Source organism: Urocampus carinirostris, chromosome 10 (assembly GCF_059441175.1).
Source record: "Urocampus carinirostris isolate Australia breed hairy pipefish chromosome 10, RoL_Ucar_1.0, whole genome shotgun sequence".
Lineage (NCBI taxonomy): Eukaryota > Metazoa > Chordata > Actinopteri > Syngnathiformes > Syngnathidae > Urocampus > Urocampus carinirostris.
Genome location: NC_142358.1, coordinates 22,836,464 through 22,860,588, shown reverse-complemented (window position 1 = coordinate 22,860,588; position 24,125 = coordinate 22,836,464). Strand labels below are relative to the sequence as shown.

General features: G+C 39.2%; 1 protein-coding gene across 1 annotated transcript in view; it reads right to left on the bottom strand.

Moving 5' to 3' along the window:
* Positions 1 to 23,911, bottom strand: part of lsamp (limbic system associated membrane protein) — a 379,231-nt gene extending 355,320 nt beyond the window's left edge. Inside the window, exon 1 of the mRNA XM_088345225.1 lies at positions 23,687 to 23,911. Coding sequence (XP_088201351.1) covers positions 23,687 to 23,750 — 64 coding nt within the window. The 5' untranslated portion in view covers positions 23,751 to 23,911. The remainder of the gene's footprint in view (positions 1 to 23,686) is intronic.
* Between the last annotated feature and the right edge of the window lie 214 nt (positions 23,912 to 24,125).

Below are 24,125 nucleotides of genomic sequence, written 5' to 3'. Positions count from 1 at the left end.
TGTAAATGTTTTGAAACTCATTGAGCGGTTCAACGACATCAGTCAGTGAAATGAAAAATTACAGCTGCTCGAGTGAAAATGTCCTCAAACTGTATGAATAATGTGTTTGAAATATATGCATACTCATGTTGTTTGGCAATACTTTAACAGAGTAATTTGGAGGATCATAAATTTTGCTTAGAGTGGCATGTGCCAGCAGCTTCACAGATTTTTAACATTTAAGACCCATTTTTTCTACAATTTATAGCAATATCACTTTTTTATTATCTAAATATATTGTGCCATTAGTCATCAATCAGGCATGTTATGCTTGAGTATTTCCTATAGTTATTTTAGTACAATAATGACAAAATACTTTTTAAACTCAGCATCCTCAAAACTGACCTTTTACATGCAACGCCAACATACGTCATATACAGTATTTTATCATAATTAATGGGCAGTGGCATGGTCCTATTTAAATTCCACCTACCAACTTTCCTGTGATGTTTGTGTTTCCTCCCGAGTGCCCCAAAAGTTTTTTGTAGTATTGCAGGTTCCCTTTCACAATCCAAAAAACATGGTAAATAGATTGGATATCCAAAATCATAACTTGGTTTGAATAGTTGTGCTCTACGGCCTCGGAATCAAAGTATAACCCACTTAGTGGTCAATGTTTTATCATATTTGTTCTAGCGGTCAGCGTAGACTCTTATGAGGAGTAGATGTTGGAAATTAAATAAATATTTGAATTGTGCTTGTTGCAGTCATTCGTTAGATTGGAAAACTGAAGGAAGAGGTAAGACCGTGCCTAAAAAAATCCAGCCCGACCCAGCACCAGGGTATATAAACGCAGACAAGCCCAAACTCTAACTTGAATTGGGGACTTTGCCCAAAGTATAGCCAAAGCTTTACTTCGGCACTGTGTGTACTTTGAAGAACGCTGCTTCGGGTTTACCTGGAGTCAGGTCCCGCAAATCAAGTGTGCACTTTGTGCAGCGCTGCTTTTTCAACAAACCATGGCAACCTTGCTCAAGTAGATTGCCTGACAACCCTAAGCCATTATGCTTGTCATGCAATATAAAACAATATGAAAACAAATGTTTGTCAAGAAGCTTAACAATAAATAAAAATGCTTACAAATGTATACTATACACCTATATGTAAGATACTATTTTTTGTAAAAAATGGTCTTAAGTCACCCTCTGCCGGACCAAAATGAATCAAGAAGACATTGCACAAAAATGATTCTACAACAAAGCCCCCCCCCCCCTCAACAACAAAATTCAATGCACTCTTATTTGCATTGAATTAACAAGCTGAGTGGCGCGTAAATCTCAGGACAAAACTAATCCATGATGAAATGTGTTGCCAAAGCTTTTAATAACATTGTATTGATTCAGTCTTGCTGCCCTAGTGGGGATGCTGTCAATACTGACAAAAGGTACTTTGGTCTGTCAATGGCAGACGCCCTTTTTTTGGACAGAATATAATTGATGCAAGCCAATAAAAGATGATGGACAAGCATTGTCGGAAGTGGATTTTCTTTGTTAATGTTTTCATGAAACCGGGTCAGTACTGATTTGGATCTGACTTGAGGCTGAAGTGAATGAAATTAATTTCCATTTTGATGACAACTCGGATCTGGAATGACAAATAATAATTCAATTTTGCTTGATATGTTGACACATTAATGATGACAAACGTCTTAACCACTGATGATTAATGAATGACAACACTCAATGTTAATTAGCATTTCCATCACTGAAAATGTTCCTAACAGTTTTAATCCCGGTGGGATTTTTTTTTTTTTTTTTCATGTAATCCATCATTATTTATTAGAATGCTATTCTATGAGTTCCATTAATTTTGAAAAACAAAACACATGTTAGCAAAAAGTTATATATTGGGTGTTGTTTTCTAAGATAAAACTATGTACATAGCAATGCTTATTAGGTATACGTTTGTGGTTTCTTTTTTGTTTTGACCTTTTCTTTCAGGAATGTTGTTTTTAACGTTGATAAAAATAATTAAAAAAAAACGTTGTAATCTCAAACAGTGCTGCATGTCTAGCATTATAAAAAAGCACCTGCCCTCTCAGGGTCCCTTTCAATTTAAAATGAGGCACTATGAATTAAACTTTAATGTACTTGTGCGTTGACATTTACCAAGCATCTGTAGAAGTGCTAGAAGTGTAGAAGTAAAAGCTTTTCACTTTATATTCTTTACATTGAGCAATCTCTAAAATCTATATTCAATGCTGGTCCTGGAAAATAGGATTAAACAGAAGAAAGGGGGGGAAATGTACATGTAGCACGGCATTACAGAATATACAACGGATATTGTTGAAATGTAAATCTTAATCACTAAAGTCAACAATTTCAAAAGATTTGTTTGGTGCCTGGCGAGCTCTCCAGAAATTTGTACAGTTGACTCTAGGTATGCTGAATTTATTTGCTGCAAATCATTAATTATGTAAAACTTGCTCACACAGGTACATACTATTTACAATTTAGCTAAAATTAGTAAGAGCCAGTTGTATTAACTTACGGAATAACGTTAATAGAATCCAAGACGTTGGTGCATTTATTGGTTCATTACACACAAACTATTAAATACCGTTAATGCTGCAATCCAATTAAACAATCAAGAGTTTTCAGAAATTCAGCCTCTGGTTAGTCAGCGTTATACAGCACAAAATAGTTCATTTTTGGGGGGAAACATCTAATTTTTCCGTACTTTGCACATGATATTGTTAAATTTAAAATTGATTCTCATTATTAATGAGGTTTAGCAAATGTTTAGGTAAAGATCTATTTTATACTGTTTTCAGACAAAGCTTTTAAGCCTGGTGTATTTTTTGTGGTAGGTTTTTAGGATGGTGTTTGCTGACTATGGTAATGACGCAGTCTATGAACGCATGTCAACTTTCGTTTCATATCATCAATAAATGTTATGTTTGAAATAATTCTGAGTTTCAGTGTTGCTGTTTTCATGTTTATTAGACAAAAACAAATTCCTGTCGGATCAGCCTATGGTGGGACATCTCGACAGGGTAGGACTTTTCGGCAGAACACCAGCCCTCGGCTTGTAGCTATTTTTTTTCTATTCGGTCCTACTTCCATTTGACTTTGCAACTGAGGCCATTCGCTCTACGTTGCAAGTTGATCAGATAGCCCCAAAGCCCCCATTCACTTAACTAAACAATTTTTAATTTACGAACTTGAAAGTAGGCACACATTAGCCAATACACTCAAAATCAAGATATTTTGTTGGTAGGAAAAATTGGACTTTTTCTTGAAGAAATGTGACTGTTGGTTGACTAAATGGATACCCAAATTCTAAAACATACAACATTTGAGAAAATAGTACATGTATTATTGCATAATATCTATACACATGTCGTTGGTATATTCCCTTTATTCTGAAAGATAATGCATTTTAAAGACAGTCTTTCTCGTCTTTGACTTCCTGAGCTCTGACGACATGTGAAGCACACCAGCACCTTAGCAAGCCAGTCACCCTACTGGTTTACGTATTAACCATTAGTCAAAAAGGTTTTAAGTGTTTAAGCCCAGTTTGGGTAGTTTTTTGAGGAAAATGCCCAGTTGTTTTGGCGCAGTTGGGTGCAGTAATGGTAGACTTACCGGACACAGCTTGAGATGATCAAAACAAGCCCCTCGGACAAAAAGGTCAGAAGTCCCCCAGTGACACGGTAAGCAAAGTTCCAATTACTCCAAGAGGGAATGAGCACTATACATCTACACTACAGTCTGCATTTGTTTTCCAACAGGGTGCGTCATAATTCGGTGACATCACAACTCTAGGGGATACAAGATCAAACAGTCTACTTTTTAAATTAGTTTCTGGAGATCCACGGCCTGTGGAATATTTTAAAACCTGTTTGCATGATTGTGGGGAGGAACACTACACATTCTGTGCCTCATTAAAAAGGGGATGTTTTGTAATCCCTTTAAAAACAGTGATAGGTGGGCCAAAATATGCCTGTTGTAGATGCAACTCCACAAAACAAATCAACTGGCACAACGCACTCTTAACTTCACAAACAAATCTCAACATGGCCTTTTAAAAATTGATTTATGAAATGATTAACGACTGTTACCAAGTATTGTGATACTTGTGCAGTACAGCAAATACATCAAGGCACTGAGGCTATGCACATCACCAATAGTGCCAAGAAAATATAACATTTGATAGTGTTACTGAAATGTATTAGAGGCAACCAACTGTGAAAGTTGTGTCCAGCATGCAAATTGGGGTTATATAAAAACAAATGTTTTCTCACAAGGTACCCTCCCAAACGTAATACAAATGCTGCAAAGAAATATTTAGGGTGCAGCGTCCCCAAGGAAAGTTGCATGATTATAAATGGTCACAATTAGGTCTGAAGTGACTAAACAAGAGCAGATTGTGTCACTCACCACATTTTCTTTATGGTTTATCAATCAAACAATGGAAAAAAAAAACAATAAGAAATAGATAGCAGTATTGGATGCTATTTAGTTACCATTTATCAATCACAAATAGATACTTAGAGGAATATCAAAGTATTATGAAGGGATTTGAAAAAATGTATATCAAAATATCAGCACGGCTGTTCTGCCAAGGAAAGAATATGGCATGTCCTTATGGTATTAATGTGTGGTAATGGTATTGGGACTGCGCAGAAGTTGAGTATTGATCTGTAAGAATGTGATATCAAACATACTTTTAATATAAAATGCATAAGGTATTCAACAGATCTGGAGGGTTTTTTTGTAGCTTTTGTACTTTGAACTAACAATTTTGGGTTTATTTTTCAAATTTTACAGACAGCCAGTCAAATGTCTCCCCAACTACTACAAAGAAGCAGTGGCTCTACTGTCAGAAGACTGACCCCTAATCGACGGCATAATTTCATCAATCTTGGCTACATTGATGTTTGTTTTTTCCCCTGACAAAAAAAATAGTAATCTTTTTTCGATTAAACTTTTCTTACCCTGCTGACAGATTGGGAGGCGACCCTGCTGAGGGTGGAAAGCCTGTCTGATCTTTTGCGGCCGGGACAGAAACCACACTGCTCCTCCTTAATCAGAGATTCAACTTCCCTATGGAATATCAACTCCTAAATAGACCTCACTAGGGAGGTTGCAGACTGTGATCCCTCTTCACCTCTGAGTGTTGCTTCCTCGAAGTTTCACATACCTTGACGAAAGATTGCAGAGGCTAGGTTCACAATTCTGAGTTTAACGCTCAATCCCAACATTTTGGTGAAATCAGAGGTTTTCGTGAAACGTTCATATTTCCAACTTTATGCAACTTGTATGCGACTTGATATTCCTGTGTGAATGCCACAACCAACACAAATGCACAGAAGAGGACACTTGACGTCACACGCAATAAACTCATGTTTGCGGAAGTACTGATGGATACAAACAGTGGAGCGTTTTCCCCCCAAATATTTATTAAATCTAAAACCTCACTTTCGCCCATCGAATGTTGTCCATGTGATGGGATTTGAATGTAAATATTGTTAGCTACCACTAAAGGTTACTATCGCTTTAAGAATTAACTTGAGTGACATGTTGTGAATCTGCGATGCGTTGTTGGCTGTTCTGCAAGTTACAAAATAAACAAGTGTCCATCTTACATGAATGTGTAATTTAATGACACTTTGTGTTTTCGTCCACTGTGGTTGGTGATTTCGCCACTTCCTCCTGCATGGTGGAAGGCAAAATAGGGACGTTTACTGCCTATTGATGATCGCATAAATGTGTTTCAAACGTTCACACAGCAGCCACATTCCAAAAGGTTGGATATGTATCGGATTAATGACCACATATGAATGTGGCCTGGGTCTGGTGTTTAAAAAACAGACATGTGCAGTTCAGACAGACTTTAACGGATTGCATCCAGGTTGGATCCATGCAAAAAAAAACCACATGATTTCCCTGCAGTGTGAACTTAGCCTAAGAGAGAGCATGTGTACTCTGTGAATTTATTCATACTGAGTGCTTGTATCCAGGGTTTTGTTTTGTTTTTCTCACGGGTCAAGACCCATAGCTTGTGACCACAAGTGAATGCAGAAGACTACATCAATAAGTAAATCAAGAGCCATACATTTCAATTCCAATCCGTCTTTACCACAACTATAAAAAGCCCCCATCACTGTAGATGAGGCCTGTCCAACCGAATCCCTAAAGGGCTGGAGCGCTGCATGTTTTAGAGGTTTCCCTTTCCACACACTGCCGATTCATTGACAATCTTTTTGATGTGATTAACCTGTGTTTAACAAGAGAGACGTCTAAAACTTGCAGATCCCTGGCCCTCTAGTACCGGATTCTGGCACATATGCTATAGATGCTGGACTATTCAGTTTATAAATCTCACGCTTATTTCTTCCCTGACTAGAGAAGAAGACTAGAAGGTACTTCTATCATCTACTTGAAGCAGGAGGTCATTGCTATTAGGAAGGGGGTACGCTACCCAATCACCGGGACTTCTCTCCCCTCCATTCAAGACATTGGCCAGAAACGCTGCCTATCCCGAGCCAAGAACATCATTAGGGACCCCTCTCACCCCCATCATGGACCGTTCACTCTGCTAGCCTCTGGGAAGAGGTACTGCAGTGTGCGGTGCAGGACCACCAGGTTCTGCAATAGTTTTGTCCCCCTGGCCATTAGACTGTTAAATGGTCAATCACACACATAGTAAGTCTACACTGCTGCTAATCTGTACACCTGTACACCTGTTTGTCAGGTTTTTTTTTTTTGCACTACTAGGAGTTCTTTATACCTAGCCACTCCTTTGCACATCTCTTCTCCTCTGCACTATCGTACTACAGTGTTATTGTTACTGTACAGTGACTTGTTTACCTGACTGCCCATTTTTGCACATCTGGCTAGCTGCTACTCTTGCACCCTTTGCACTACTGTATAATACTATAATTAGCCATAATTATTTAGTATATTATTAGTACTTCAATACGCCAACTCAATACAACATTTTACTTATACCTGTACATTCAAGGAAACTGTGCGGGTCAGATGTATCGACATTTCGTTCTGTATACACGTGTACTAGAATGACAATAAAGTATATCTGAATCCGAATCTGAATCTTTTGTGAATGAGGACTTGCCCGGATTTGAGTCTCTTTTTTTCATCTCAACCACTTCATGTTTGGATTAGAACCATTCCATTGAAAATTAGAGATTGTGGCTGGATGAAGTTAACAGCACGACTTCTTCTGCAAAAAGCACAAAGAAGACCAATAAACCGCACATCCTTGACACATAGATGGTGCCTTAAAATTCTGTCAATAAATTTGAAAGAAAATCGGTGACAAACGGTATATTTGGCCGAGTCCAACACTTGCTGTGAATCAGTCTGACTTATGTACTGCTGGCAATACAGACCGAATCCAGACAATGTTCATACAGGGACTGACAAGCCTACTTGGTGTGGTAAAGCACATTTTACTGGATTAGCTCCCATGGAACTCAACAATGGACACAGCCACAAAACACAAGCAGTGTTGGTATAACTCCAATGCATTTTCCAGGCCCTTGCCAAGGTTGCAGAATTTGGTGGCATAAAAAAACCAAAACATTTTCTGCAGCCCTCAAGAATAAACAACAGCAGGGAGGGTGAGAAGTGTCCAAGCCCTCTGATCACCCTTTTCAAATGATCACCACCCAAGGCACTGTTCTCGGTACGTTGCTGATGCATGTAATCCAACATGGAATCACAATCCAGAGCCTTCATCAGTTACTAAATTATGAAACACAGGTACAGTAATCTTCAACTTTAAATATTGTGCCTGTAAATTTTGGTTGCTCTTTGGTTTGAGTATAAGAGTATTTCATAAATAACTGAAAAAATAAAGGTTTTCACTCAGCGGGTATTGCAGGAGATTTTTGAAACACAACACCCGCAGAATACGAAGGATTGCCACGGTGCAAAAGCTAAAGCTGAAGTTGCCACTTTGAACGGTCCCATGATCCCAAGCTCGAATCAAATCTGAAAATTTGACTTTATGCTATCAAAGTTGTAACTCTTGAGGGAAAGTTTCAAATGGAGAACTTAAAATAAAAAACTGGAGACTTAACCCTACTACTTTCTAAACTGTTTTTTATTCCCTAACCTTGACTATTTTTATATATTATAAGGACTCTTTATAACACTTGTTGTGAAAAAGACTGATAAGTCATTTTTAAATTTAAATGTGACAAAAGTATAAATCTGTGTATTTATCAAATCAATAAAATACTATTACCAAGTAACAGACTAATGCTACACAAAAGCAAAACAAATTAGATAAAATATAACTAAAATACAGTACATACGAGTATATTACCGAATGCCTCAGCCGCTAGAGATTGTGTGTGTTTATGGATGTTCTGTGGGTTTTTATCATAGAGTGTCTCAATAATGAGTATAAATTGTTAAATGAGCTTAAAGGATTCTTCGGAGATTTAAGGCCAAAACGGGGTCTGTTAGTGTGACACCTTGATTGTAAACTGGAGATTTCACTGTGCCTTATATATATCGAACACTATTGTATTTGGAAATGTCCTGTCTATATACTTGCTTTAATTGGCCAAGTGTGTAATAGTTCAGAAAAATATTCTGCAAGTTCTATTTAATCTCCGAGCCAGATTTATGCAAGAAAAGAGTCATACATGGCTCACGAAGCATAGGTTCCCAACCCCTGGTCTCGAGGTTAAGTCATGGCGCTTTCACTGGAGTGATCTGGGTTTGATTCCCGTTGCTACAATAATTAGCAATGTTTGTCATTTGATCAGTCGTTGCACAAACAAGTTAGTATTGCGTATTTGTATGCAAATTAGTTTTTTTTAGGTGTATACTATAGTCTGTGAAATAATGTACATTTTATTTCTATATGACTAGAAGAAGCATAACTTTTTGTTAAGAAAATTCATAACGAGCGCTGTCATTTACAAGTGAGACGCAATACAAGAGGTTTGTGGGTGGCCCGTCATTTTCACTCTTGCATACACGCCAAGGAGAAAAAAAGGACAAGTGGATGGAGACTTTAAGGTAAATCCAATTTAATTTAAAACCAACTTGCCCGGGCAGAGATTCTGTGCTGGTGTGGCCGCTTTAGGAGTGCAGTGTTGTCGGTTGTTAATTTGTGCACATCAATGTGGGAAAGAAGATGCGTCAAAGGGACAGACATTTTTTTCTTTCTTTTTTTATTTATTTCTTTATTTGTTCAGTTCTGACTAACAGCATTTCTGATGGTGTGGCCTCGTTTTGACTCTAAAAAAATGCAGGGACCCACTGGAATTAATTCTATACACCCCAGGCTCTAAGCATTTGTATTACAGCAGCACAAACAAAGTTGCTCGGTGTACGCATGATAAGTATAAAAAGTTTACAAAGAGAAAGTGATAAGGAAAAATGGAGATGTTCCTTTTAAAAGATCATTTTAAATGATTTGCATTTGGAAGAATTCTTCAAGGACATGTTTCTTTGCAGAAATTACTTTTACTGTGGGGCACACTTGTGTGCCATGAGACCTTGTCGAGTGTGCCGTATAAAATCACCCGAGTGTATCTTTGCAAAAAGGAGGCCAGTGTTCAGTATTCATTGATCAGTTGTGTAACTGTAATACTCAGCCATACCAGTGGGAGGCAGCATACTATTATTTTTTTTATTTACTAGTGCTCTGCTCATGATGTAGTAGAGGGAAAACATATTAAATAATTAAATGTGCTTAATAGAAGTGCTTAATCTTGTACTACAAAATTAAATAAATACATCTAATGAAAGAGAAATTGTGTATATTAGTTTTGCCGATTTTAATATTTCCCTTATTTAACTTAAAAAATCAAGATGAAAATGTGGGAACATTTTAAAAAACTGTTTAAAAATCTAGTAAAATCACAGTTTACGGTAAAAATGATTAACCATAATAAATAACCTGAGCCAGGGTGAAACTTTTATCCTGCCAATTTAGGCAAGATGAAGATTTTAGTTCGAACAAAAAAACCTGAGACCTCTTGTGGTCAACACGGTGATTGTTTATTGCTAAAGGACACAAAAAAGGCGCAGAATATCAATAGCAGCTCAGCCTCCAACCTTTGAACACTCATTGCATCCTCTTTTTTTGGTGCTTTGGACCATCATTTCTCAACTGGTGGGTCGGAACCCAAAATTGGGTGGCGGACCTGTTTTCAGCGAGTTGCTGACCTTTTCCTAGGCAAATCATTGCTTAAGTGGAAGAAAAAACGGAGGTCCAAATATAATCCTAAAAGTGGATGGCGATAAAGCCATGTTTGCTCTCTTCTACCTGTCATAATCAATAAACTGGTCGATTAATTTTTTGTTTAATTGATGAAACAGATTTCTTGAAAACATTTTTAATTTCATCCTCTTTATTTGAAGTTTTGGATGGATAGAAAAATGTGCACAAAAAGAATGAACGTTTTTATTATAAAACAATAAATAAATCGAATTGTTTGTCAATAAATTGTCAATAAACCAAAATATATACAAATATATTCTATACACCAGCAAATATTTAGGATACCCTCTTCCAACCACCTTACCCAAAGATCATATTGTATTTGAACTTTTTATAGAAAACAAATAAGAAAGAGCAATACATTTCATTTTTTTGTGTAGTGGGGCTGCAAAAACAAATTGATAAAATCTCTTAAAATTGATGATTAAAAGTGTTTGCAACAAATTAATTCATCAATTAGTTGTGTCGTGCAATTCATGCGTCACTCAGCACGTCGCTGATTCACTGACATGAAACGCAGCGCAAGGCGACGAGCATAAGAGAGCTAGGTGGAATGCGAACTAAGGCGCTATTTTCAAGGCCACTGTCATTAAACATGACAGACACAGGGAAAAAAGTTCAACCAAAGAGTGCAAAAGTGTGGAAGCACTTCACAAAACAAATACAGTAAGTGTCTCACTTCAGTTATATGGCACCAGAGCACAGCATTGATGAGGCAGCAATAAAAACCAAAACATGGAGTCACTGACGAGGATGAAGGGAGCTCAGAAGAAGGGTAAGCCACTCGATTATTTGTTATCATTCATGTCATGATTACTGATGTGACTCAGCTGTGCCCGCTCATTTGGCGCCAACCGTCGCAGGTTCTGATTGGCTCCCTGATACTACTTGAACCCTGTCCTGTCAATCCCCTGTGGTCAGTCCGTCTGTGAATCTCGATGTATACTAGGCTTGCCTTTTTTACCCTGACTCTCGCCTGTCCCGTTTTTGACCCCGTTTGTCTCCGGCTACGACCTGATTCTGACCACAATTGCTCTCCCGTCCCGGCTCACGACCCATTTTGTTCCAGACTATGTCTATTATCCCATTCTGGCTAATGACTCGTTTCCGACCCCGATCGCGTCTTGCTCTCCCAGTCCCGGCTACCGACCAGTTTTCCGCCCATGACACCGCCATCGCTCTATACGGAAGATCCTCTCTCTTTCAATAAAACTTGTGGTAAACGTCACGCAATTGGGTCCTGTTTCCGTTCACGTCCTGACAATTCATTTGTTATTTGCGTTTTTAAGAGTGGAAACGTAACCTTTGTCTCTGGTAGCTAGCTTATGTTAGCATTTGATTTTTAGCTGATTAAAGACTGTTGTGCGCGTGTTGTGTGTGTATGAGATACATTTTATCTCAGTTAAATCTTCTTAAGCAGCATTAAATTGTGCTTTATACAAAAACGTTCACACAATGGTGGTAAGCTAAAGCATCAAGTTTTAAATTTCTCACAAAGTCAGAGTGATAAAGTGTCGAAACGTAACGTGAGTCTTTGGCCGCTCGCTTGATTTGTTAGCGTCCGCATGGTAGCTTAAGGGTGACTGTGTGTGTGTGTGAGCGAGATACTTTTTTTTCAGTTAAATGAAAGAAACAAGTTTATTTGGGCAAAGCACAAAAACACAGTACCAACCACCAATTAACAAAAGGGAACAACAACCACCAAACACATGAAAAAAAAGATCAACTGAACAGTACAATATTATCATTAACATGTGCCCAAAGGGATTAGACTTATTCAGTGTTTAATTGTGCTTCATAAAAAAGCTCAACTTGCACACAATGGCGATAATAAGTTTTACTTTTTTGGCAACGTCCGAGTGATCAGTGTGCCCTTGTAAATTGTGCTACAAAACACTCATAACATATTGTATGTCCTTATCTCAATAGAATACAGCAAACAATGACAAACCGCATGATGAGAAAGAGACATCATGCACGCCAGCTGTCATAACCGAGCTCCTTATTGGAATGCTTACATTTTTACAGTGCAATGCAAAGTTCTCAAAGGAGGAAGATTAAGTGAGTTAGTGAGCAAAAGGGGATAGTGGTTACATTCGAAAAACATGCATGTCTGGTGAATTGGCCGGTCCAAATTGTCCCTAGGTGTGAATGAGCATGCGGATTGTCTGTCCCTGTGTGCCCTGCGACTGGCTGCCAACCAGTTCAGGGTGTCCCTTGCCCACTGCCCGAAGATGGCTTGGATGTACTCCAGCACACCCGCGACCCAACTGAGGATAAGCGGTGCAAATAATGGATGGATGGATGGATATATATATATATATATATATATATATATATATATATATATATATATTTTTTTTTAATTATTATTTGTATTTGTATTGGGCGCACTTTTATTCGTTTTGTTGTTTTTTTTTTTTTACAAATAACCTCAGTGGTTAGCACAGGGGTGTCAAACTCGTTTTAGCTGGGGGCCACAGATGCTATAAAAAAAATCTCACGGGGGCCGGACTAGTAAGTTTAAGAGAAAGAGAAAGGGAGAAAAAGAGAGAAAAAGAGGGGGGGGGGGAAAGAGAGAGCGATTAACAGATAGAGAAAAAGAGTAACATTGAGATAAAACGAGAGCAGAATTAAGATATGATACTTGAGAAATAGAGAGAGAAATAAAGAAAAAAAAGAAAGGAAGAGAGAAAGAAAAAGAGAACGATAAAAATAATGAGATAAGTAAAAAAAAAGAGTAAGAGAGTGAGCATGGGAAATAGAGACAAAGTGAGGTGAGAGAAGGATCAAAAAAGGAGAGAAGGTGAAGGTAAAAATAAAAGAAAAAATAGAAAAGAAGAAAGAAAATTACAGCATAAGTTACAAAGAGAGGAAATAGAGAGAGAAAGAGTTGGAGAGTGAACAGGAGAAAGAGAGGGAGAAAAAAATATGAAAGAAGAGAGTTGGAGAGGAATAGAGAAATACTACCACAGCTGTTTTGCAAGTGTTAACTGGCTTGGGTAACATCAGGTGGACATATTAAAACTGCAGCTCATTTTTCTCTTGCGCTTCTCTCACTGTTGTCTTGCGGGCCAGATTTAAACCACTGGTCGGCCTGATCTGGCCTGCGGGCCTCTGTTTGACACCTGTGGGTTAGGACATTCACCTGGCATGTGAAAAGTCCCCGGTTTGAGACCGGGTCGAAACATATTTTGGCCTCAAAAGGGATAGGTGCCACGGGGCAATCCTTACCCAAGACACACCACAGTAAATGCTGCCCCTATGCCCGTAGTGGTTAAGGAAAACCAGGACACATCCACCGCTCCCAAATTATAATGTTAAAACATTTTTTGCTGTTTAATTGAAGCATTTTATGAATGCTGTTGTATTGTTTTCGTTATTTGCACTGTGACTTCATTTTAAAAATATTGTACAATGGAAGGTCTTATGGTTGACATGTTGACTTTGTTGTATTTATATTTCCGTTAGATTGAAGCTTTTATTGTGTTTGTGTCTCTTCACTTTCACTCTGAAACATTTGCAATAGTAATGTTTATATATATTTTTTTTTAAACCGTTTAAGTTTGCATTATAGGCAGCATGGCGGCGCAGTGGTTAGCGCTTGTGCGGCACAGTCCATGTCATGGGAACCTGTCGTGGGTTCAAATCCAGCTCCAGACATCCTGTGCGGAGTTTGTATGTTCTCCCCGTGCTTGCGTGGGTTTCCTCCGGGCACTCCGGTTTCCTCCCACGTTCCAAAAACATGCATTTCAGGTGAATTGGCCGGTCCAAATTGTCCCTAGGTGTGAATGAGCGAATGAGTTGTCTGTCCCTGTGTGCCCTGCGATTGGCTGGCAACCAGTTCAGGGTGTCCCTTGCCCACTGCCCAGAGATGGCTGGGATGGGCTCCAGCCCCCCCGCGACCCTAATGAGGATAAGCGGTACGGCTGATGAGATGAGATGAGATGAAGTTTGCATTATAGATAGTTAATTAAAAAATTGACCATTAGAGGCAGATTTTATTATTATAAACTAACTCAAGGGATTAGGGGTTGAAATAATTAGTGATTTCCAAGCGCAAAGTATCGAATCGTTGTCGATCAATACGACCCAGTATTTACTAATCCAAAAACCCCAGTATCACCCACCTCTAGCTTTTATCACAAACAATATGTTGGACGTTCTAAATTCAAACAATCAGGAAACGGGCCGGGAAGCAGGAAGTCGGAACTCATATGCATAACCGATCCGTCACTTTAATTGAGAAATAAAAGTTGTCCAACACACTAACGGACCAGAAACAAAACAAAGCAGGTTCAAAGGCAGGCAAAATTACAATCTAGGCATTACTCAGATCAAACAGGCCTGAACAGGTCTTCAACGGGCAGTCCCAAAAGGAGCGTTTAAGTACTCCAAAAGCAATCAGTCCAATGCGTCTCAGCCGGTGTCAAGGGGCGGGGTCAGCTGGGCGCCATGACAACCGTAAGGGACATGACACAAACCACCAGTTCCTTCAACTGTGTAACCGTGGGGTTGGAAACGTTTTTTACTGATCATCTAAAATACTTTAAAGTGTGAGTTAAAAATAAAATTAAAGCAAATGTATGTTGATATCCTGTTTGTAAATTGTGGGACTCCAAGTACTGTATTTAAACCTCTGGAAACCATGTCATTCCAACAATGCTAATAACATATTGCACACTTTCAAAGAATACATTGGTCACTGCGTTTTTATCACACCAACACTTCTGCTTCGGCCTGAATTTACTTTATCAGGCTTAATGTCAGACCACTATCCATTAGTGCGGTGCATGTGCCTCTGCATTACTCAATTGGTGGGTAATTGCTGGCGTTTAATTACACTATTGAACCAAGACCTTTAAAACTTTCTGGCGGTGAGCCTATTAACAAATCACACAGACTCTATATGATTTAGCTTTTTATAACATTTTAAATAGATTAGTATGTGTTTATGTGGCTTAACATAATTAACTACAGATACAGAAAAAAATCTTCTGCAAAACCTTGATTCAAATCTCCTAAATAGAACCCAAAATCAGAGGTCATTTTGAAGAGAGGGAAACGCAACATGGAAAAGGTCAATCCCCTCTGGGCATACTAACATGGACTCATTCTGATCAATCATTCTTCCCTTCATTTATACAACTTACCCTAACAATTCTAGATCAAAGTGAGGGTAAGAAAGTCTGAATCCTCCACAAAAGGAGTAAGGAGGAAGGTGAGGCACACAAGCCCCTTTCACCTGGTCAGGTCGGGAGCGCCCCAGCTTTGCTCTATCCCTGCCCCCTTGGCATTAACGACCAAGTGTAAAGAATCATGTGAGGGAATTCTGTCTTTATGGTGTGTTATAGAACATTAATTTACTCAAGGAAAAGCATAGAGATGCAGAAGAAGTTGCTATGGGAAATGAGCAAGAATAAACAAGATTGAGTGCAGTACTGGCGGTATACATATTTATTTTGCAAGTTTAACACTCCAGTTTATTGTGGTAACCAGTTCTAATATTACCGTTTTGTACTGAGTAAAATTAAAATAAAAAGTGGGACGGGGGAAACTTAACTAAAAAGAATGAACAATTGTCGTCACAACAAATGCAGCTTACCAGATTGTAAGCAGAAAGCATGTTTCTAATTCTTTAAGGAATCATTGCCTCGCCAAAGAAATGAAAGGGGAAGGAGAACTATAGACGAGACAAAGTGTGTAGGTGAAAGCAGCTTGGGCTTTAACTCCTGAAGGGAGATCATTAGAAAAACTCCTCAAAACTGCCCCAAAAAATCATTGGTTGCTCACTGCCCAGTCTGTTGGACAAACCTGGCATGCCCTACCGCAGCAGAAGCGACAACATTAAGGACATTAAGTAGTCTAGTCCCCCTGGCCATTAGACTGTTAAATGGTCAATCTAACATATACTGGTAGTTAACCTAAATCTAAACGGCTGCTAATTTGACTTTTTGCACTACTGGCAGTTCTTTATAGCTTGCCACTCCTTGCACAATTGCTCTCTGCACTATTGTACTTACAGTGTTATTGTTACAGTGTTAATGTTACGGTTTTACCTGACTTGTTAACCTGACTGCCCATTTTGCACATCTGGTTAGCTACTCCTCTTGCACTATCGGCACTATGGTAAAATACTATACGTAGCCATAATACAATACAACTTTTACTTATATCTGTACATTCAAGGAAACTGGGCGGGTCAGATGTATCGACATTTCGTTCTGTATACACGTGTACTAGAATGACAATAAAGTAGATCTGAATCTGAATCTGAATCTGACTTCATTCACCTTGGCCACCCACTATTTGACCTGCTGCCTTTTGGCAGATGGTACAGGATCAAAGAAACAAAGACAATTAGATTTAAAAACAGTTTCTTGCCCAGAGCCATCACTATTCTAACCAAGCACCAAAAAATATGAAATAAAAATATCTTGCCTATGTATGGAAAAAAATACATTTATATATTTTAAAAGGTTTGCCGCTAATGTCACGATTATCCATAATCCTCACCTCTGCCCGCTCATTTGGCGCCAGCTGCTGCTCGTTGCCTGATTGGTTCCACGCCTATTTAAACTCAGTGCTCTCATTCACTCCTGGTCAGTTGGTCAACAAACCTCTGCACTGGCAAGGCAAGCATTTTGACTCTGTCCCATCCTGTCCGGTATCCTGCTTGTGTATCCTGTATCCAGTATCAATACTGGCTGTCCCGTCTTGTCCGGTATCCAGTATTGATCCCTTCTGTCCTGTCCTCACCTGCATCCTGCTCGTGTATCCTGCATCTGATATCAGTCCCAACTGTCCCGTCTTGTTAGGTATCTTTATCGTGTATCCAGTATCCGGTATCGATCCTGTCTGTCCCGTCCTGTCTGGTATCTTCCTCATGTATCCGGTATTGATCCTGTCTGTCCCGTCCTCACTTGTATCCTGCATCCGGTATCGTTCCCGTCCTGTCTGGTATCCTGCTCGGGTATCCTGTATCGATCCTGTCTGTCCCGTCCTGTTTGGTATCTTGCTCGTGTATCCAGTTCTAGGTATCAATCTCGTCTGTTCCATCCTGTACGGTATCTGCTCGTGTGTCCTGTATCTGGTATCGATCCCGTCTGTCCTGCCTGGTTTCGAACTCGTCTGCCTCTGGCTTCCTGTTTTCCCGTGCCTGACTTCTCTGTCTCACTTCTTCCGCCCAGCGATCGCTGAAACACTGGCGTTTGTGTTCACGCACATGACTGCCCCATTCCCGTAAAATAAAGCTTGTGTGAAAATGTTACGCGTCTGGGTCCTCCGTCTGTTCTGATTCTGACAGTATCAGTTCTGCCTGTCCCTTCCTCACCTGTACCCTGCATCAGGTATCAATCCTGTCTGTCCCGTCCTGTCTGGTATTCTGTATCCGGTATCGACCCCGTCTGTCCCGTCCTGTCCGGTACCCGATATCGATCCCGTCTGTCCCGTCCTGTCCGGTATCCTGCTTGTTTACCCCGGCTCCCTGTTTCCCCGCGCATGACTGGCCCCTTCCGTAAATAAAGCTTGGTGTGAAAACGTTACGCGTTTGGGTCTACCATCTGTTCGGGTTTTGACAGCTAAATGGAATTGCACTTTTATGGTGCACTCACATAGGCCAGTCTAATAGCATTACAGTGTTTACTGCCTATTTATCCTAATATACTTTTTTTTAATCTAATTTGTTTTCCTCTAGTGTCATTTATTATGTGTTTGTCCTGGAGTGCAACATTTAAGCTTGTTGTGAACAATATACACCATGGTGATAGATTGTGCTTTTGTTTTCTTAGTATCACACAATGGTATCACAGTTTTGTATGACAAAAAACAAATGTGACACAAGAAATACAGTATTGAATCTCTTCATTTTCTAAAAAACCTCAGAAAAGGTGATTTTAACTCAGGGTTCTCTAACATGATGCCCAAAGGCAACAAGTAGCCCCCTAAGACTACCTGGTAATAATATAGTAATAACATAGTAACAACATGGTAAACACATGCTATTTTAGAAAAGCATATAAAACTAGTAGTCCTCCGCTAAATCACTAGCAAAACGTAGCCCTCAGCTTCCAAAAGAATAACGGTCTTTGGTTTAACTATTGTCAACACGCAGCTTGGTGGCCAAAAGACCACACAAAACAGAATCCTGAGACAATTGCAAACGATAAAATATAAACAATAAAATTGTGTTTCATAACCCAGGTTAAGAAGATGAAATATGTGTAACACACAAAGGCAGAAAAAAATGAGTCATTATTGTGCCAAAAAAGAAACAAGCAAACCCATTTTATATAAAAATAATTCATTTAAATGAACAATGTCGAAGTTCACAGTTGTGCACTTCTGAAATCTTATTATGGTGAAGGTTTCATAAAGACCCAGTTCTCATTGGTTTATTTTTTTTCACAGTGTGATGGCGAAGAGTCCGAATGTAAGATATGTATCTACTATCAATGAATATCTATTTTGTAGATATATAGAATGTATCTATGTAACTCTCCCAGTCATTCTCTCAATCAAAGACTTGCAAATACTGCATTTAAAACACACATTAAAAGGAACAGTTTGTGAGCTATATTAAAAAAAAAACTAACAGTTTTTATTTTGCATTTTTTTCATTGCACAGTTGTAACTTTCACTGTTGCCATGGTGCCCAATTTGCCCCGCCCGTATGGCGCCAGCTGCGGATCGTTGACGGATTGGCTTTCCGTGTATTTAAGTTCCGTGCTCTCACTCTTCCTTTGTCAGTCCGTCAACAAACGCCTGCCCCGCAAAACGTGGGTTTTGACTCGGTCCTGTTTCCTGTTGGTATTTCCTGTTCGGTATTGTTCCCGTTTATTTCTTCCTGTTTGATATCGGTTTACAATTTTGTTTCCATCTAGTTTGTCCTGTTTAATTTCAATATCCTGTTTTTATATCAATCCTGTCTGTCCCGTTGTTCAATATCGGTTTCCTGTTTCGTTCCTGTCTAATTTGTCCTGTTTCATTTCGATATCCTGTTTTGATATTAATCCTGTCTGTCCCGTCTTGTTCTGTCCGGTATCGACCCCATCCATCCGATATCTGCTCGGGAAATTGGTATTGATCTTTTCGGCCTTTGGCTTCCTATCATTCCACGCAAGACTGCTGACTAACGTGCATGACTCCCCCATTTCCCGTAAGATAGAAGGCTTGTGTGAGAAATGTCACACAGTTGGGTCCTGATTCTTTCCCGGTTCTTGACAGTTACAAACTGACAATTATTTTTGATCGCATTATTATATATTATGCCAATTATCTAAGCAATACTTAGTGATTATTATCAGTTTTTGCCTATTCAACATTATATTTGTTGTTCTTTTCTCTCTTCAAAAACTGTACGACATATTTCACCCTGGAGTGCCATGCCTTATACAATGTCACAATTTAATATCAATGACCATAAAGGTAATTCGATTCTGCCCGCATTTGCAAACAAATAAATCAATTACACGTCGAGCCCTGGAGGAGCTCAAAAATGTCAATGAAAAGATCATGTTATAATAAAATCATGGTTTATAGTGTCACTTCCTTTTAGCATAATGATTAAAACCAATAAGCCACTTAAGGGGGAGCTATTGGCTGTTTTGATCATCAATCGCCGATCACTGACTAGTCATAATAACTAGCCGATCACAATCAGTATTTGATCAATAAGGAAAACCCTAATAACAGCTCCACCTTTGATAATAAATGAAGTCACCAGTCTCTTGATCAATAGGGGAGCTCATGTGTTAGCTGCTAATTTTGCTACTAGCAATTAGATAAAAAAATCTGAACCATTGAGGCTTTGGTGTTGAATATTTCTAAATTTGACTTATCCATAACTTTGCTTTTATTGCTTCTATGGTCAAATTTTGTGTATTATATATACTTGCGCACATGTCCAAATCCTACATCTGCTTTAAAATAGCCACATACTAAAATAAAACTGTACACAAAATATGAATTAAATGTGTACTAAACCTTTAATACTGATTTAAATGTGTGGATGATAAACATTAATATACTTGTGATAACCATAACATTTGAAAGTTTTTACTCTTAATTATTCACACACCATTTTTGTATACTGCAATATTCTTGTATTCTGACAACAACATGAAGATAAGTCTTTCTTAAATATAATGCTAAGAATAAAGCATTTTAGCAAATTAGTTTTGAAACACATTGAATTAAAGCAAAGTAATACATTGAAACTCAAAATGCCATACAGCTATCTCAGAAGTATTATTTTTAAATAAAATTTGACAAGTATAAGTATACTATATATATATATATATATATATATATATATATATATATATAGAGAGAGAGAGAGAGAGAGAGAGAGGAGAGAGAGAGAGAGAGAGAGAGAGAGGAGAGAAGAGAGAGAGAGAGAGAGAGAGAGAGAGAGAGAGAGAGAGAGAGAGAGAGAGAGAGAGAGAGAGAGAAAAGAGAGAGAGAGAGAGAGAGAGAGAGAGAGAGAGAGAGAGAGAGAGAGAGAGAGAGAGAGAGAGAGAGAGAGCAAGTAAAAATAAAAATCTAGCCAACTATATTAAAGTTGGGGATAAACTATAAATACTGGCTCTAAAACAACACATGTTAATTGTTTTTTTTATTTTTATTATCAACTATTTTCAATATAGGGCAGCACGGCGGGGCAGTGGTTAGTGGATGTGCGCCACAGTTCTGAGGTCATAAGGGCAAACCTTCTTGTGTGTTTTCATGTTCTCCCTGGGCTTGTGCGGGTTTCCCCCAGGCACTCCGGTTTCCTCCCACATTCCAAAAACATGCCGTTTAGGTTAATTGGCCGGTCCAAAGTGTCCCTAGGTGTAAATGAGCGAGTGACTTGTCTGTCTCTGTGTGCCCTGCGACTGGCTGGCATCCAGTTCAGGGTGTACCCTGTCCACTGCCCAAAGATAGCTGGGATGGGCTCCAGCACTCCCGTGACCCTACTGAGGATAAGCTGTGCAAATGCAGGGAGAGATTTTCAATATATTTTTATCATTGTTTTTCGGCCGGCTGGATAAGAATACCTAATGGACCGCATGTGGCCTGCGAGCCATAGTTTTCCCACCCGTGCTGGAGAGCATGTACTTTATGTAATGTTTTTATGCAGCAAGCTGGCTACCTGGTTTGCACTGTCATGGTGTTCAGAGGTCTCAGTTTTAATTTCAGCTACCAGCCCATCTGTACGGAGTTTGCATCTTCCCATTGTTCCTGAGTACATTTTCTCACATTGGATGGCAACAGGTCGAGGGTGTCCCCTGCCCAAGGATATAGGTTAATAGATGGCATTGGTAGGTACTGAATATTTACCAGAAAAAAAAAATATTTATCACATTCCTGCACTTGATTATCTCTCTCTCTCTCTCTCTCTCTCTCTCTCTCTCTCTCTCTCTCTCTCTCTCTCTCTCTCTCTCTCTCTCTCTCTCTCTCTCTCTCTCTCTCTCTCTCTCTCTCTCTTTCTCTCTCTCTCTCTCTCTTTCTCTTAATCCCTCTCTCTCTCCCCTCCTTCTCCCTGTCTCTCTCCTGCTATAATGTCTTGTTAATCAAATTTTGTAACAAGGATTACAATGTCTTCCTTACTTTGATGATTACTCCTTTACTCTGAAAAATACAATGGACCCTTGTTCCAACAGCAACACAATGCGCTAAGGAGGGTTGGTGTGTTGATATTTACTTAAATAAAAATGCAAGTGAATAGTTACAGTGACACCATCTGAAGCACAGATTATGAGAGCTCTGAATTCATCCCTAGTGATATTCTGATATTCTCCCTACCATATATACTCACATCCAAGCCATATTTACAAATAATAAATAAAATACTGAAAACAAGTGTTCAATGTATATGTGCATATTTGTTTATGTGGCACCAGTTGCAAATAGTAGGCAGAGTGTGGGGAGGGTATATGGCTTATAAAGGAACAACTAAATCAGTTCACAGATCCATTGGTTAGCCAATGAAATTCTCAAAAGAACAATACGCAGATGTTCGGAATGTATTAGACCCCAAAACATTTATTTTGTATGTACCATCATTACGCACATGTGTGCAAAATAATTGAAAATGTCTAAAGAAAAGTGGTCGAAGTAAAACAAAGTTGCATAGGTTTTATAGCTGTAAACTGGTCGTCTCCAAATTGCCACTTTGGGAATTGGCCAGACCGACCCTTAGAAAATTGTGTAGAATGCAATGTTTAGTTTTTCAGATCTTGATCAAATTTGACAAGGTACCAGGTCAAGCTTAAAGCTATTGAGTCACCTGTTTTCCATCTAAAATGCTCATGCTACACTCATCTGCAGCAATTTGATTTAAAAAAAAAAAAAATAAAAAAAAAAATCAGGCCCGAAAAAAAAAATATACATATTTATGTCTGTTCCAACTCAGATTACTCAATGTTAGTAGGTTGTGCATTAATAATTTCAGTTTGGGACTATACCTCAGAGTCAAACATGTCAAAAGGGACCAACACAGTTCATGTTGACCAAGAACAGCATTCAATTTACTTTGGGTATCTATTAGATTGGGATTTTAAGCGAATTACTTTATTCTAGAACATCTCATCTCATCTCATTAGCTGCACCGCTTATCCTCAGTAGGGTGGCGGGGTGCTGGAGCCCATCCCAGCAATCATCGGGCAGTGGGCAGGGGACACCCTGAACTGGTTGCCAGTCAATCGCAGGACACACAGGGACAGACAACTCGCTTGCTCATTCACACCTCGGGACAATTTGGACCGGCCAATCCACCTGAAATGCATGTCTTTGGAACGTGGGAGGAAACCGGAGTGCCCAGAGGAAACCCACGCAAGCACGGGGAGAACATACAAACTCCACACAGGAAGTCTGGTAGCTGGATTTGAACCCACATAGGAGGTTCCCGAGACATTAGAACTGTGCCGCACACGCGCTAACCACTGCCGTGCTGCCCTTCTAGAACATTAAGGTGTTAAATAGTTTCCCCTGTAATTCCTCGTAAGTTTATAATCAGTATATAATGGGAATGAGAAAAATAAATGAATGTCACAGTCACTTGGCTGATGGGTGGAATCAAATAAAGATATTAAAGAATGGCACGTTTTTTCCCCCAAAAAAACAATAGTCAATTTCTCGCAGCACACTAGACAAGGTCTCACGACACACAAGTGTGCCCCGGCACACTGGTTGAAAAACACTGCATTGATAGTTTTGGCGCACACGGGAGGGTAAATGCACAAAGAACACAACTGCGTGGGAAAAACTTGCGCTTGCAAAGGGGGAAAAAAGTCAGTGATACAAACAGCAGCACTTTCAGACAGGTGTTTTTTAAACACAAGTCAGAAAATGCATCTCCTCTCATCACTAGAGACACACAATAAACCATGCATTCATTCTTTCATTCATTCAAACAAAGATCATCGATAAATACTGAAAATGAATGTTATCTTGCCTTGAAATCCAAAGAGGAAAGCGAGTCCACAAATCCACGCGCTGTGTATCCACAAGTAAGCCATTCTTGCAAACTGCTCCGGTCCGGTCCAAAAGCTGCGCACTCAGCCAGAGGATGTTCCGTCTTCAGAAGGTAATTTCCAGCAGAGGAAAAAAATAACGAAATTGAAAAAAGCGGCGCTGCAACCGAGCCCGAGAAGAGCAGAGACAAAAACTGGACTGAGAGATTGTCACTTCATCCTCTGGCGCCTCTTACGCACACACACACTCAAATATGCATCCCATGTCGAGTTGTTAGTGACCTCTAGCGGAGCAAGGCAGTGCTGTGTGCGCGTGCGCGTTGCTCTCATCCTCGCTTTCCTGTTTCATTCAAATAGATAGGAACATGTCAAAGATAAATGTTTGTGTTTTTTGGCTCCTTCCTGATTTTTGTGGGTTTT